Source organism: Ciconia boyciana, chromosome 9 (assembly GCF_034638445.1).
Source record: "Ciconia boyciana chromosome 9, ASM3463844v1, whole genome shotgun sequence".
NCBI classification, from domain to species: Eukaryota; Metazoa; Chordata; class Aves; order Ciconiiformes; family Ciconiidae; genus Ciconia; species Ciconia boyciana.
Window position 1 is genome coordinate 6,033,707 of NC_132942.1, and position 18,074 is coordinate 6,051,780.

Genomic DNA, 18,074 nt, shown 5'->3' on the forward strand with positions numbered 1-18,074 from the left:
AGAGCTACCTCTCTCCACACAAGAAATGTGTTAACTATTTTGATACCAGCATTAAGGACACATATGCAGTTAAGTATCAAGAAAATAACCGCTGTTCTTTTAACCCGCTGCAGAAGAACTTTAACATGAGCAATGGCATCTGTATACTTAAACCTGTACTGAATTTAAAATTATACTTTATTTGAGAAAAACACGTGGTTCATTATTTGCTCTTCAGCAAGATTAAATGTAAGAGTGATCATCTACTTGATAACTCACTATCTCACTAAAACAGCTTATGATATGTAAGCAGAAACTGCACAGATGTTTTTCTTCTTCCCCAGAGAGGAACAAGCAGCTTGTTTTAAGATCAAGTACAAGTGAATCAAAAAACCAGAGTCTTATCCCACAAGGTTCATGGAGTGAAGCAGCCCTGCCCAATTGCATGCCCAGGGCAACGCTGCAGGCCCCTTATTCATAAGTGCACGCTGGCCAACCCCCTCCATGCATTGCCTACTCTCCACGAGTGCATCATTGAACCGTAACTTGTTTCTTTGCTGCCCTACCTTCACACCAAGTAATCATGAACTGAACAGTTTTCAAATTTGAATTCCAGGCACTTACATTCTTCTTGTTTCTTTTTTCCACTTTTTTTTTTTCATCTTCTGAGACCTCATTACTATAAAAAAACCCCACTTCTGAAGTCCCACTTTCCTCAAAAATTATTTGGGTCTTGTTTAATCAGTTCCCTCCCTCCTTACCTTTCTAGAACTGTCCTGCCAACTTCAAGAACTTGCAGGAAATATAAAGAAAAGGTATGGCATAAGGCAAGGAATGTACTTGGGTAATGCTATGTAAACCACTTCCCTGTATGCACATCATGGTCCTGCTTCACTTTTTTTTTTTCCTATTTAATGAATTAGGTCTTCCTCTGTAGCTGAAGAAGCAACCTGAAAAGTGTCCTATCATCAAATACAGGGGAGCGTCGGGATCTACTGGCCGTCCCTGCTTTATCCAGATACTCTGTTGCAATGCCCTGTAGAGGAGAGATAAAACTTCAAGCTCTCCATGCAAGAAATAGCAATGTTGCTGTAAAAATTACTTCAGACTGTCATAGGTGAAGCTTTCACAATGCCAAAGTCTGGCTCAGAGCCCTAGCCATATATCTAGAAAGGCAGCTATGGTAACCCTTCCTTTAATATTAGAACACCTCCATGAAAAGCAATTAGATCAAAGTAGCAGTTAAGTTTTACTTCACCTTCCCCAGAGTTAGAGCACACAGCTTTGCAAAAGTGCCTGGAAACCTCATCACTGTCTCTGCAAGAATACTTACCTCTTCCTCAAAATGAATACAATGGAGGTATTTTTTCAAGTTAGCTGTACCTGTCTGGTTCAGTGAGAACAAAATGAAACACAACATTGAGCACAAGGTGAAGAGAAGATGTTTCCCAAGTTCTTTTATACATGTACATATATATACACATACACACATATATATAGCCAGTAGCTTATCTGACACTTGCAAGGAAGTCTGACAATCTGACTATGATACTGTTTCAGCACATGGATGGGAACACAGATCTGTCAGTATTACCAGGCAAGCTTCTGCAATTTATAAAAAACAGCTTCTGCAATTAAAAAACAAATTTCAAAATACACTTGGCAGTAAAACCAAGTGCAGTTAATGTGTCCAAATGTTCCAGCTGATCAGGAGAAAGCAGCTCCAACCAATCTCTTAAAGCTTTTCTTCATTCATTTTTCATACCAATACTTACTTTTTGGTTAACTGGAATCTGAAGTGATAAGAGAAACTTTATGTTTTAAGATAACTAAGAGCATACATAAAACATTCTACTTCAACACAGGAAGAATCAAGAAAAAGAAAATATTGCTACAGTAAATAAGACAGACTGCTCAAATCATTTAAGTATACATATTTATTTGTAATTTTACAGTGGCTTTAGTACTGTTTTACGATAAGGTTTTTGGAGAAAAAAACAAAACAAAAAGCTTCAGAATGAGGCTTTAACTAGCACTTCAGAACTAGTTATTGACAGTTTTCCTTATGAAATTCTAGTTTCCTTAAAGAAAATCAATCCAAAAAACAAGGAAGCATGACTGCTGTCCATTTAAAAAAAAACCAAAACAAAACAAAAAACCAAAAAACCACCAAACAAAAAACCAACCAAACACCACAACTTTCTAGTCATCCTGAAAACAAAGTCCAGCATCAGACAAAATAGCCACTGCATTGAAAGGAACATGTTCCTATTGCACAAGCATCAAGAATGAGATATGACAATCAAAGCCTAATTTCATAGGCAGAAGAGGCCACATGTATCTATATACTTTGACTTCAAAGCACATCTTTCTTCTGAAATTATATACCATACTATAACTAATATTAAGGCCATAAAATCAGAACACTATAACAAGTGATAGGGCTTGATGCTACTTTTTGTGACATTTGGTAAACAGAAGGTGGGAAAGAGGGCCAAAACAAGACATATAAAGCATTCTGAAGGGAGTTAAAACTTGAAGGCATTTCAAAATAAATTCTTAAAAGAACTAATTTTTGGACAGGGTTTATTTTGAGTCATTAGATAAAACTGGATTTCATAACAAATCACTAAAGGAGCCTATTATACTCTTTAATAGCATGTGTTCTGGAGTACGCTATAGAATACATTCTCTGGAATTAACATTTGAATTTGTACGAAAACAGTTAATGATTTCTATTTGTTATTCCTTCTTTAAAATAGATGAAAATTTGTACAATCTTTATAAATTATCTTAATGACCAGGTAAGGCTTCACTGTACTAAGTTAACTGCACATAGGCATCTGTGATTTGCTCTTAAATAGGTATCTTGTTTACACTAAACTGCTAAAACCACCTGGGGAACCCAACATGTCATGTAATTTAAAGAAAGGGATAGTTATGTATTGCTATCTTTTCTAATTGGGTTCATTTTATTAGTGTAAAACACACCTGAAAGCAATAGCTCCAAAGAAGCAGTAACTACCATGGAAGTTTAAACATTTTACTTCAGGAAAATCTGGGAATCTGATGAAGCTGAAAATGCACATTAGTCATTTTATAAAGTTTGGCTTGCCACCATTTAAGAAAATATAGGTATCAAAAACAGACAAATACACTGCTAACCATCTGTTACATTTTCTTTTAAAAAATTAGCACCAATTTAAGCATCTGAATTCATAGAAAAGCTAGTGACACACTTGTTTTTTTTCAAAAAAGTTTTTCCCCATTAGAAGACAATACAATAGCATATGCTCATGGGTATTAAATTAGCTTTGTTATTAGTAACAAAATATGACTACTGTTTCAGGTAGCGAACATAAAATGTTGTTCTTACCCGATTACTTTCTCCACTGCTTTTGTTTTAACCTAAGAAACCATGGAGTGCTAAACTACAGACCCAGCCTGGGAATCCAACACACATGTACTCGCTTAAGTACACCCTAGAAAGTATCAGGGTTTCGGACTAGTATTTTAGAGCAGGGACGGCGTCTTCCTGTGGTATCCATAGAGTATCTATTGCAGTGGAGTCCCAATAAGCAGATGTTCTGGCCTTTCCATAACACATACAACTACCTCATGATGCGTAGCCAAAGTTAATAAAAAGTTTTTTGTTTAAGAAAAAGAATCCTAGTGCTCATAGCTAGCTGATCTTGCTATGGGAACAAACATTGCTGTATCTTTGTTGTATCTTTTTATAATAGATGGCTAGGTAGTCACATTGCTATTTAAGTCACCCTACAGGCATTTGAGTACAAGATGTTTCTCAAATGATGTCTTACTATGTGTTAAATTTCAGCCCATAAAAAAATTTCTAATTTAAAATCTCTGAGAAGAGGTTTATATTTAAAGGAACATGCTGATCAAATCTATCAGAATAGCAAAGATTGCAACCAAAATTTAAACAGATTAAACTTTTTTTTAATGTCATTCCTTTTTACACCATATACTGGTTGTATTTAGACGAATCCTAAAGTGCTTCAAACCCAGCAATTAATGAAGTTGATTTCTTTTGTGCAAAACTGCAAGCACCTTTTCACAAAATAAGCAGCAGCATCAAGGAATAAAAACTTAAGCAGTTAAATGTATTTTCTCTATTTTGTTTTGAATTCTTGGACCAAAACAATTTCCCATATTTTTAATGACAAATTGCAGAAGAGTGCATTTTATTAGTTTAATTTTATACTGGACTTGTTATACATATACTGTTTGAAATAGCGGACCCAGGTAAATTTATATCCACAAAGCAACACTGTGGGATTGAAATCCAACAACTAAAATTTTAGCTACAAAAATAGTCATTTTATAGAACACGAACAGAAACAATGGTTATCTCTCCACTTTCCTCCAACACTAATATGAGGAAAGATGGTTTACCTAAAACATTAGTTTAGCTCCAGACATTTTTAGCATGCAGAGCAGGCAAAAAAATAAAACTGATCTGATAAGTTGTGTAATAAGCTTTTAGAACATCACTATCACTCATGGAATAGACAATCTAAAATATATGTAAAATGATGAGCCAGAATACATTTTTCCTGTCATATTTCAACATGTTAAAAAAATAAATCAAAGACACTCTGGAAAAGCAAAGAAGTTACTAGATTCATCTATAGGAACTCAAGTCCAAATTCTGCATCTGGGTGCAGGTGTCCCTCGATCAAAACCAGTTTTGAGCAGGAATTACACAATACGCATCCCAGGAAAGAATTTGGTTCCCAGTATATGGTATCACTAACTTTAGCATCAAGCCCTGATAGAATCCATATGATATACGTAGAATATACAGACAAAGGCTGTTCAGCATCTACCCCCCACCACGCTTAAAGTACTTCCATTTCAAGTGTCACAATTCAAATGAAACACTCCACACAAACTGTATTGCTGCAAGACTGAACCCATACTCCAAAACAGCATTATGTTCAGTAAAGATTTGTCTGCACTTTAACATCTGAACTTCCAGCGCACGCCAAACTAGAGGACTGCACTTCTGCCAAAAAAAGAAAGGGTCATTCACTCAGTTCTTGGAAACTCTGTATGTCAGCTCTATTTTGAATGTCTAAATCCTACTTCATTCATAAAATTACAATTTTAAGCCAAATACAATCAGATCTAAAAAGGAAACCGATTTAGCATTTAAGCTCCTTCCTTTAGGAAAGAAAAATTAAACGTATGGAATCACTTTTTTCCATTAACTTTGAATAAACACGTATGCTCTGTTAGGACTTTAAAAAGTCAAGGAAAACCTCAAAAGCCCTCTGCTTCCTAACAGTTTTTGAAACTTACCAACCAACTAGTTCATTTCTAGTTAAGGTTGAGTTTAATTTTCATTATTTTGGCAAAGAAATGCAAACCCTTATGGGAAACATTACAAAACTTCAAAGGCTGTTTGCAAACACTAGTTTCCAGTCATTAGACTAGTTTATTTTGTATGATCCATGCAGACAAAGCCTTAATTTTGACATTCATTTCTCATCTTTTTCAATAAAAAAATAGATTTGTCATATCACAGTATTTCCTCAAAGCACACTTACAGGTTGCTTATCCAGATTTCAAAAGGCCAAGCTTCTCTTTTTTTTTTTTTTGAGGAAAAATGATATGAGCACAGATGAAATGAACTGTTTAAAACATACTCCATTTCTGCAATGCCATTCAGCTACTCAGTGTTCATATATTTAACATAATGTTTCTGGTAAATAATCTGATTGATAGCCATAGATTCCTCTCTCTTTTTCAGGTGAGCAGTTAAGATTATAGATTGTATCTATGTTGACCACCACTTATTTTTAGTCATATTTCATAAATTGTTTCTGTATACCGCAGTAGTGTTAACACTATACAAAGTCTCTCAAAGAAAAGTAACATTCATGTTTACAAAACTGAGCAGGTTTCTTAATATCTATGTATATGTATAAACACACTCACATATTCTTAATCTTTAAATACATATAAATATTTATAAATGCCAAAGTGCAAAAAAAATGGTCAATTGCATCACTTTACATACATGATTTTAGTATTAGGAATAAAAGTGATTATATTGCACACCAAACTCTCTAAACTTTTAAACTCCTGTCAAGTTACATGTGCATTTTGTTTTCCATCAATGATGAGGTTCTCATGGCATTGATGACCATTTCACAAACGTGGCACTGAACTTAATCTGCAGTCAGGAATACAACTATATGTATATAGTCTGCATGCAGTGCATTTATAGCCTATATGTGCACACTGAAATAGCATGGGAACTTTAGCATGCATCTATTCTGCATGCATTTTGCTGAATATAATCTGCATATGTGCCTTCTTGAGATCGATGTTCATTCACGTTAGTAGCAATCTTGTTTTGAATTATACTGGAATCAAAATCCACTATATTGACAGACATTTCACGCATGCTCCGAAGGCAGCAACATTTCTGTAAAATTTTGAAGCTTCAGTGTATGCCATAGCAAGAACACATTAAAAAAATAAGGTCTGAGACAGCTTTGCATACAACAAGATTTACAAATAAGTTCAGTTAATCTCAGGGGTTTTTTTGTTCCAAGAGCACATATTCAAGCTAACAGTATGTACTAGGAGAAGGTCAGATACCAGTTCTAATCATGGCGATAGGGCAGTTGTGTTAAAAAACAATTTGAATCACAGAATAATTTAGGTTGGAAGAGACCTGGACATCATCTGGTCCAACCCCACCTTGTTCCGAGCAGCCCGAGTCCAATAGGAAAAATTCAACTCTGCGAATATCCAAAACACATGGAAAAAAAAAAATAAAAATCTTTGTTGCGTTGAGTCTTCTAAAGCAGTAACTGTTAAAATGAACATAGCACAGTGCAACTTCAGTTGAAAAAGATAAAAATATTGAAAAATTAAATCCAGTAGATAACTTCCATACTGAATCACTAATGTTCATTTTGAACAGGTGTCTTTAGTAATTTTAACTTACACAAATAAAAAGGATTTTAAAAATGCAGAACAGCAACCCGTACTGTTCTGCTATACGGTAAATAGGTATTTTTGAATGTTTTTTCCAGTGACAAAATGCACTAAAAATATTTCACATATACCATCAGTATCCAAAGATAAATAAGATGTCCGTAGGTTTAAAACCAAACAACAAGAAAAAACCCAAGACCCCATATCCTGCAATTCAATTAAACAGAGTTTTAAAAATCCAAGATTCCAGGTGACAATTCTGAAGTTATCATCATATTAACTCCTTTGTTAATTTTTTTTTTTAACCTTCTGGGACAGTAAAACCTTAATATTTTTGCTACAGCAAATTAAGCTATTAAAAAGGGGTACAATTTTAATATAAAAGCAATGTTTGCATAAAGAGAAATTGCTGCTTTTCAAACTGTTAGGTCAGAAACAATGGACAATTTTCTTTTACAAGAGAAATATGTCAGTAATGCAGTGGCTGGCTGGGCCAGTATATTTTATAAGTTCTATCTATATATTCAAGTCAAGAGTATCTGGATCAACAGCTAAATATAGTGCCTTTAAGAAAGTGGTGTTTTACCTCATCTTGTACATCTGTATTACTCTTATAGTTATATAGTTTAATCTCACACACATGCACACACAAGATCCTTTAGCAAAATTTCACACCTGTGCACTCCAAAGTGAACATGCACAAATTCACAAGTGTGTAGTATAAAGTAATTTAAGCCCTACTCTACTGCAAACATATTTTCTAATTCAATGTATTGTACAATATAACAGACAATGTTTGTATTATCTGATTCTGAAAACTGTATTGATAAGCCTGTACCGAAACAGCAAATAATCTCCTCTTCTTCTCTGACACCGTATTTAGAAAAGAGGTATTAAATATGTTTTCCTCCCCCAGTACAAATAGAGAGGTTTTCCTACTGCAGGAATAGAGCTAAGCTTTGTTAACTAAATACTTAATTTATAAGTGACTCACAACTACTGTATTTTTATTTCTTTAATTACTCACTAGATAGAATGGACCCATTAAAAATGGAAAACATTTATGCAGCTCTTTTTGAGGCTGCAAGTCTCTCCAATTCATCTGTCCTTTTATCAGAGTTTGCAGTGAATGAAGAGCATCACAGATATAATTTCCTTTTCTGTTTGTTTTGTTAAAGGACCAGTATCACAAGCTAGAAAATACAGAACATTTTAGCACTCTCTCCTCTTCTAAACAGGCACTGCTCCACAGATAAGTCACACATCCTTCCTTAAGATTTAATTAAGCCACTGTATCTTCCATCCACGCTTAAAAAACTGAAAAAATTAAAACACACATACTCATAGGTGAAATACAAAGTAATGGCTATATTCTTTAAATTTCACGTTTACCTCTTCTACAAGAAGATAGACAGAATTGTTGGAAAGTGAAGATAGACAGGGCTCAATAAAAAAAAAAGTGCTATGTGGAAGAATAACTGCCCTTTAAACATAGTACTGGGAGCACTCAATGTGTGAGTTCACACTTACATACAACAGTCCAGTCGTTAAATAAAGCAAACTGCCACAGTCACACATTAAAACAAACTTCACAGAGACTATACATTCAAAAAACCTACTAATGAGCAATACTGTACTAAAATGTAAACAAAGATTGTGTCACAGAAGCCTGCTAGTTGGGACTGAAGATTCATGAACCCACTTAAGAGGAGTTATTGGCTAAAAGTCTATTATAACTGCTCACCTGAAATAGGCTGAAACAAAGAAAAGCCTATAATAGTGTCTAAATTTAATTTTTTTTTGTTCTTTAGACATTGATTTGCTTTCATTCTACAACATTAAGCAGGCAATTTCATAACAACTGAGTGAAAAAAAAACAGGCATTACTTTAGCAGAACATGCAGAACATGGAGTTTTTCTACTTGGTTCCATTAACTTACAAGCAATTCAGGCCCAATGGAAGCAAGAGTTCTTTTCCAAAGTCAAGTCTGCAATCCTGGCTGATCATCGACATCCTTCAAGGGGTCCTGTCAAGGCATCGAGGCTGCTGTCTGTATCTGAGGCCAATGTTTGCTCTGTTGACATGGATGAAATGTCATTGATAGATGATGACTGGGAAGGACTGGTGTTGCTATTCACTGCTGCATCTGTGCTAAGTAAACCAAATATAATAAAATCTGAGGCAAGACAATATTGCAGGTACAAATAACCATAATTCTAGGCTCTGAGCATCACCTTCCCCACAGAAATCCTTAGAAAATAAAGACATTAATAAACAGTAGAAAAGCAAGCACTAAGTTCCCTAGCACTCAAAACCCAAGGTGAACATTAAGAGAAGACACTTTTATTTTTCTCCCTCTAGGGAAGAAGGAAAGTAAAAAAAAAAAGGCAATGTATAATGTGAATAGTGACCTGAGTATCAAGAAATCTAATAGATATAGTTAATAAAAGACAGTACATTATTCCAATTACCGGACCAAGAGAACAGAAGCAAACGTCAAGGATTCAATCACAGGCATAAATACTTTGCATTATTAACTATTTTAAAACAAGGAGCCCTAACGATGTTTAACCCTGCATGAAAGGGACTCATTCATGCAGAGCCACAGAATAAGCATTCAGCATAAAAGATACCTATGCAACAGCTGATGTAACATGGTATCAATTACTTCATTTGATGACTGAGCCCTTTGGGGAGAAGGCAGCTCAGGGTGTTGGACACACAAGACTTCTTAAGTTTTCCTACAAAATACTTCATAACAATGAAAAACCAGTGCACGTGAATCTCCAAAGGCTGATCAGAATCAAGAGTCTTGAACAATAAAACTTCTGCCTACCTGGATTATTAAGCAGGATTTCTTCATTCACTAGTGCAACAGATCAGCACTACGTATCACAGTTACAGGAGAACTACTGAAACAATGACTAACCTGAGGGCTGATCTTTTACCACACCATTCTTGCTCCTTTCTTCCCAATCCATTACTTCTTTGTATATTAATTCTTAGGAGAGAAGGGTGGGAGGAATGAGAGAAGAGACAAAAAACATTGTAAGATCACAGAGGATTTGTATACAGTTTACATATGTGTAAAGGTACAATGAAATGGTTAAGGGTCAGTCTGGAAGTACAGCTGTATAGGTATTTATCTCCCCCTCCTCTCCTCTCCCCCCCCCCTTTTTTTTTTAAAGGCCTATGGCAATGTTCAGAGAATTCTACAGATTTTCTTGATGCATCACAGAAAGACAACAAGCATGTACCAAAATCAACATATTTTATAAATAGAATAGCTGTCCATTTAAAAATAACAACCATCCCACCCCAAAATTTTATGTATATCTACAATGCACTAATATTAACTGTAAAAAAAAAAAAATCGAATCAGGTTTGGATTTTTAAAAAAACCCATATGAATAACCTCTGCGGAAATTTTACTTTGATAACAAATCCATACACAAATGTCTTTATTCTTAAAGAACAATCTCCATGGATACGTTGAGGAAAGTCTGGAAATTCTGAAGTAGGTTAAACAAATAATTAAAATATTGAAAGCCCTCATTTACTAATCAAGGACAATTTAGGATACAGGCACATGAACAACAACAACAACAAAAAAATCAGCACTGTGACTTTAAAGAAGCATCCATTATTCTGTTTGATATGTCTGTAGTATGGCTCACGCAAGATGGCTTACCTCAGCCCCTTCTAGAGCAAAAGGATTATTACTGCTGCAGAACATCAGGTACACTTTAAGTTATACTTTCAGCTAACTCACAGTAGCTTGTGTATGTACCCATGGTCTTAATGTAACTAAGGGTAACAATATTTCAATAGATTAAGACCTCTAATTCTCAGTAACAACATTTACAAATGGATTCAATTAGATTTAACTGATCCATTTTAATTTTCCACCTTGCATTAATCCAAAATAATTTGAAGTGTACCTGTGCGGTCAAGCCATGAAGAAAATATATATAAACCAGAATCAATACCTGAAATTTATAAAGCTCTTTTACAAAAACAAGCAACTTCCAAAGTACTAAGCAAAGATGTCTATCATCCTTAGTCCTCTCATGGTAGATGTGTAAATTCTGAACTGCCTCACCACTTAATGTTTTTGACTAGAACTATAAGGTGTAATTGATTTCAATACCACAATGCTGTTTATTCTTTTGTTTAAGTCAACAGTTTAACCTATTTGGTCAATAAATAAGCAATGATGAGAGGAAAAAAAGCAAACACCAAAAAACTCTTCTGCTATTTAAGACCTCTAGAACAAATACAGTAGTAAATACTGGCAAGAGATATAAGAGGCTTAAATAATGCACACTAAGAAGAAGAGGCACATGTTTCTCTTTCAGAGAATTTTCTGTCAAGAAAAAAACCCATTGAGATTACAACACTTAAGAATAACAAAATACTCAGAGGAATGGAAGGAAAAAAATTAACTGCGGCATTTTGTTGAACAGACTTCAGAACGTTACATGTATATATATGTACACATATGCACGTATATGTATATATATATTAACTCCAAATAGAACATTTTTCCAGTATTGATTTCTTTTCGTATTGCCACAAGCAGCACTGCATAATTGGAATAGTGGGTTCCAGTCAGTTACACAATCCAGCACACACGTACTGCGAGCCACACATTAATAATACAAGTTATTACAATAAATGCCATTTGTCACGCTCACTTTTTACCTTTCCATTCTTCAATTGCATGTTCTCTTTCTTCCAATTGTGCATCATAGATTTGAGGTGGAGGCTACAAAGAAAAGAAAGTCAATAGTGCATCTACTACATCAGGTTAACACAACCAATCATAACTAAAAAACCTAAAAATGACAACTGTAGCATTTTTTTTTTACCTTCACCTTTGTCAGTCTATTCCCCATACCTCAGTCACATTCATTTTAAAACTCCAGAATTTGCTTTTAAGTCATACCTCCCACTGAAAGGCTGTTTAAAAGCATCAATGAAAATTAAAGTCATTGTAAGGCTTTATGGGGCCTTAGAGAAAGTCCTCTTTTAAAAAAAGCCCTAGATTACCACCACATAGACAACTCTTTCTGTAAAGCAAAGGGATCAACAACCACTTTCAAAATTCTATCAACTCCACTTCAGGAGCTATTCTTCAGGTGATTCTGCCCCTAATGTTGATCTGAAGGCTTTATGTGTGACTTTTGCTAGTCAAAGAATGAGTTCAAAGCATGCTCTTGACTAAAGGTATTCTGTAAAGTTATTAAACTGATATCTTAAAATTTATGTTAAATGCAAACTTACAGCTTCTGCTTCAGCTGGATCATACCAGACAGTAATATAAGGATGACGTAAGGCTTCATCTACAGAAATTCTCTTGTCTGGATCTACTACAAGCATTTTTGATAATAAATCTCTAGCTTGGCTGGCTAGAAAGTAAAAATGAAAAGAACATACATGTAAAAGAGCTGTAGAGTTTAACATCTGACACAGAAAATGAATACTGGGAACACAGGACATACACTAACAGATTTCACTGTGAAAACAGGCCTACAAATCCAAGCTTTACTATACAGCTACTTTTTTTTTTTTTTAAGAATGAGGTCACACCCCTTTAGTGTAAATGTTATTTTGCTATTATCCAAAATAAACCCTGCAGCTGACACCAACCAACCTCAATTTTGAACAGTTCTGCTGTTACATGGGTCACAGTTTATTTGGCACTAACTACTGAACATAAAACACACTGAACATTTTAAATAAGCTTTAAAAAAACCCACTTGGTACAGTAATGATCCAATTTCTGTAATACCAAATTATTTTTTCTTTCAAAGGCGTTACTGCATGGTAACTGGCTACCCATTGTTGCAGTGGCACCTCACTGACATTTCTTTTTTGTCTGAACGATCATTGTAATAATAAAATAGGCTATAACAAGTTATTTTATGTAAAAAAAAAAATTATTTTACTATCTAGAGAACATAAGATGTAGGGTTTTTTCATTTTATCAGTAATTATCTAAAGTCAAAGTATAGCCAAAATTAATTATATGCACACATCAACTAGAAAAAGAGAATTAAAAATAACCTCCATAGCAAGTATTTCTTTCAGAGAACATTTAAACGACAGACATTACTCAATGGATTAGAATTAAGAGAATTAAACAGAATATGGGGAACATGGAAATAGTTCTATATTTACTGACTACTACTAAGATGTCAGGTCATAAAAGAAAGAAACAGAAGGTATGCAGCTTCTAATGTTGATATCTACTGCAATGAACATTTTATATTAGGTTTTTTTAATTAAGTATATTGCAGACATTTTAAATTAACATCTTAAAAAAAAGGAGGAAAAAAAAACCACCTCGCCTTACTTTTTAACTTGTCACGATCAGATTCTGATGGAAATATCCAGTCTGGGAAGAGTTCTTCAAATTTAATACCAGGATATTTTGGCCTGTTTTCTACATAATTCCTCACTGTAGGCTGTAGTTTCTTCATGAAGTCTGCTGATGGTGTTCCTAATTGTTCAATAACTTTATTCCATTGATCAATATCTGCACCATATCTTTAGGAAAATCAGCTGAAGAATTTGAAGTCTGCACTATACAAAAATATCACTTACAGAAATCTGAAAAGTTAATGAAAACTTGAACAAAGGACACAAACATGAACTTCATTCTAGCATCAACAGTATTCTGAGCTGCCATGCAAAAAGCTAGATTAACATAAAAATATGATTCAGATTTTGTAATCTTAAGGACAGGCTAGAAGTGCTGCACAATGCATTATGCTTAAATATCTTTTGCTAATTATTATCTATTGGCTCTTTTGCTAATTATTATCTATTGGCTCTTTTGCTAATTATTATCTATTGGCTCTTTTGCTAATTATTATCTATTGGCTAATATTGAAAGCAATACTTTTTTGGAGTCCAAAAGAAGCTTTATTTGGCAATTGCATCCATAGCAAAACAACTATAAGAACAGAAGAGAAAGGTTGCTGTTGAATCTTCTGAAGTACAACATAATACCATCAACAATGAAGACTCTTGAAGGTAGGGAAAAATACATGAAAAAAACCTACAGCACAAATACATCCCATTCAAAGTAAGGAATTTTGTGCCTGTCTCCTAAAGAAGTTAGGCTTTGGGTTGCAGGGTTTTTTTGGGGGGTTGGTTGGATGATTGGGGGTTTTTTTGTTGTTATTTTTTAATTTTCCACTTCAGAAAAGGTTCAAAGGAGTTCTGAACAGTGAATCCAGATTCCTGTAGGTTTTTAGCAGGTTCTTTTGTTTAAGTGTATCAATTGTGGTAATACTCAAAGACTACTCTGTTCTTAAATTCAGAATTTTAATATTTTATAGGAATTGCATTTACAAGCCGCAAGTTGAAATTCTGCCTCATGTTTCTTCTGGACTGTCTCTTCTCCCTTTAAAGTGAAGGCATTTCCTCTAGACATGGTGACACTTGTTATAGAGATACCGGAGTCCCCTCTGAAAGAGCCTAGTCGGGATAACAAAGCTCATTTATCACACTGAGAAGACACTGCATTAGTATTCCTGATATTTAAGTTTACTGAGATTTACACTTTACAGTTTCTCTGATAAAAAGAATGTGCAATTCCAGCAGAGTCTAACCATGGACCTTGCAAACATTCATAGCTAAATTCATAATCTAGCACTTCAACCTATCCATTCTCATCGACAGATTTTGTAACAAAACAATAAATTTGCTGCACTTTGAATTGATGTATTTAAAAACACTGAGGTGCTTTTATTTCAGTTAGTGTGCCAAGAATACAACTAGAAATATATGCATAGTCACTGCATCATGCTAAGACTTTAGACTTCTGATACAAAGATTGAAAATTATATTTGCTTATTGAATACATTCCAATGGAAAAAACTATATTAAAATCAAAATTAAGAAGTCAATATTGTTAACTCTCATGCTAAAACAAAGCACAAAGAAAATTTCAACACACATAAGGAAATTTTGTTCCTAGCTGGAAAACTGATTTCTGAGAGATTTCCACCAATCTAGATTCAAGAAGATGGTTTTTCTTTGGGTAACAGCAGTCTGGTTAGTCAGCTAATCAAATTAGAGTCCAGTCTGTTGTGGTCTCAGAGCACTGGGGGGAGGGCAGAAAAACTCAATGACCTATCCCACTTTAGTAATAAAAACTGGAAAAAAACAATGTCTCAGTTGGATTGCTTCAAAGTGCTTTACTGACACTGAAAATTGAAAAAAAAAAACCAACCACAAAACAACATTTCCCCAATACAGGGTTGGACTCAAAATAAGCTAAGCCTGTTATCAGAAACCCAAATGAGAGAAAACCTTAACTACAATGTAAAGCACACAGAGCATGCTATGTGAATAACCTTGCGACCTGCAGACAAAACTACTCTTCTTGTTCTACTGACCTCAAGGTCAAAAGTAACCAGAAGTTTAGCCCATGCCAAGTATATCTGCCTACTTTTTGGGACTTTGGAAGAAGAGAAGTTGAAAACAGAGTCCTTATTACAATCACAATAAAGCTTGATTTTTCCCAAGAAATCATGAATACCTCCCTTATGCTTTCTGCATCAGTCAGGCAATTAGTTTCCTTCACCACCTGGGCAGAAAGAGCATTAAACACACTCTGGTGCTGCTAGGCTTTCCATTATTTCACCTTAGGTATCTACGTTGCCTGGTTTTTCTACATTTGTCATTTCCAGTGCAACAGCAACTGCCAGTAACTCAGGCCAGTAACCGTAAGAGCCCTGTTCATCCTCCAAAGCACCAGTCAGGAACAGGCTCAGTGCATCCATCGCCCTGGCAACACAGAGCATCTCATTCCACCCAGAGCGCTGCTGCAAGTATCCTGGCAATCCCCGTCGACCATATGGGAAAGTACAAACTATTGAGTCTAAGAGTAGGTTTTCCTGAAGATAGTCAAGGGCACATCATTAGGCAACATGCTGAATTTGGGTCCCTGCTCTAAATCCCCAAATACTAACACATTTTAAATTTCAAGTAAAAAAACCCCACAAACAAGCAAAATCACAACAAAATTGAAATATTCATGGCCATGCACACCAGCATCTCCCATAAACCACACTCTCAAAACAATCCTGCAGCTGAAGGTAAAAGAAAACAACAATCTGACTGAAGCAGTTATCAGTCAGGAAAAGTTTCAACAACACAGTTACCAGTATTTCACATTAAAGAGAACTGCAAGTCTTGGAAGAGGAAAAAAAAAAACCAACCCTGTAAGCATAGCTGTGCACGTTGATAAGATACTGGGGGAGGAGACTCCTTGAAACATAGACTGGTGGAGCTTCAGTGACCTCCAGAGAACCACAAGTGATAACTTGCATAGTCAACAAGTATGGACAAAATTTCCTTCATTTATTCATGAATAAATCAAAATAGCCCATGCTAACATGCAGGTGAAAGACATAACATACATGAAGAATTGTGTTAGGTTGGTCTGAAGGCTTCAAAAGGTAAAATAAGTATATAAAGGAAGAAAGGTGGAAAACAAAAAGACTTATTCAACAATTAATCATTTGTACTACTAAATAATGCATGATCAACTGCTGAAGATTAGTGTCATGAAATTTAGCATTAAAATTGAAAGTCCTCTATAAGATATGCAGGTATCTATGAAAAGATTCTGTGAACATATACTTGCTATTTTTAGTGGTGGACTAAATTTTTCCTTGCTGATGAGCAAAAATATTATACTTTCTTCAAAATCTTGGACCACAAGTGGCTATAGCTTCTTATGACCTACAGCCATAACTGGCAATTGTGGTTTAATTACATCGTCTGGATTCTATTTATTTACTGATCAATTTTGAATGCCTAGTCCTACAACACTACTACTTCATAAGATATTATTTATAAAGGATTAAATTAGTTTTGCTCCAATTTTTATAATTGGAACTTGATAATTAATCAAGTGTTTTAAATTGTTTCTAGGGAAATATTTTGAAATACAACAAAAACTTCAAAGAACATTTACTTTATTAAATGATCACTTCTGTTCACTTAATACAGTGTAAAGACTTGTTTGTGATCCAGTGATGTATCCTGAAGACTTCCAATCTCTAAGGCATGAAAACATATATATGAGGGTTTTGTTTGTTTTTAATACAGTAAAATTTCCTACAATTACTATTGTACAAGAAAGCAGAATTTTATGAAGACAAATCTGGGTCAGAAGAATTGGAGGGAGGAATAACAATCTTAGTAAGCCCAAAATAAAATTTTCATAGAATGAAAAAAACTCCAAAAAGAAAAAGTTTTTATTTTTATAATAAATAATAGTAATAAAAAAAACATTTCTCATGCAGTGTGCTTGCAATGAGGACACTGCTGTCCAGCAAGAAAAAATCTAATTGAAACTGAAAAATTGTACAATTAAAAAAAAAAAATGAGTCTACTGTTCAAATAAATAGTAAGCAAAATCCATGCATAGTAAAAAGTAACTTTGGAGGCTTTTGTTTATAACACTTATCTACAAAGAACAAGAGTAAGAAAATATACTTACTGCTATTTATTTTTTAAACCTAACAGTACCTTTTTTTAAGCTACAAAAGCTGAAGCTCTTAACATAAATTCTATGGATTCAACAAGTACAAATTACATTAAATATAGTCTAATAAGAAAATAAAATCGAAAGCTCAACAATTTGGTTAATGACACTAATTTCAAATAGTACAGTAGATCTATTAAAACACATTACTGAAAATATTGCTTATGCTTTTATACTTATACAGATCAAAATAATTGTGTTTCTGTTGGAAGTGGAATGGGATTCAAGGATGACTAGGGAAGGATACGATCAGTGCCTTGGAATATCACACAACCTTTCACCAATTCTCCCATGATGCACCCAACTGACCAGATATCAACTGAAAGTAAAAATGAAATGATCAAATTATGAAATATCATGAACAAAAGTGAGGAAAACAAACAAAAACATCTAGCATCTACAATAAAACACAACAATGTGGAAAATCAAACTGCTAACATGAATTTTCAATCATATCAACACCAACTGACTGTTGCTAAGTTTTGTTATTAGCATTTTGTAAAATATAATCAGTGTTTACACTTCTGAAACGACCGTGAAGAAGGATAC

General features: G+C 34.4%; 1 protein-coding gene across 10 annotated transcripts in view; it reads right to left on the reverse strand.

The window, feature by feature from the left end:
• The window catches only part of MAPK9 (mitogen-activated protein kinase 9), a 49,935-nt gene that overhangs the window by 15,932 nt on the left and 15,929 nt on the right, over positions 1-18,074 (reverse strand). For 4 of the 10 annotated variants that reach the window (XM_072871819.1, XM_072871820.1, XM_072871821.1 and 1 more), the window contains exons 7-12: positions 17,773-17,844; positions 13,314-13,496; positions 12,242-12,366; positions 11,660-11,723; positions 9,885-9,956; positions 1,899-9,101 (exon numbers count right to left, since the gene is read on the reverse strand). In XM_072871819.1, the coding sequence (XP_072727920.1) occupies positions 8,959-9,101; positions 9,885-9,956; positions 11,660-11,723; positions 12,242-12,366; positions 13,314-13,496; positions 17,773-17,844 (659 nt within the window). In that variant the 3' untranslated portion in view covers positions 1,899-8,958. Of the gene's footprint in view, positions 1-1,898; positions 9,107-9,884; positions 9,957-11,659; positions 11,724-12,241; positions 12,367-13,313; positions 13,497-17,772; positions 17,845-18,074 lie in introns of those variants that run through there. The other 6 variants (XR_012044050.1, XR_012044051.1, XR_012044049.1 and 3 more) reach the window with 5 other exon arrangements.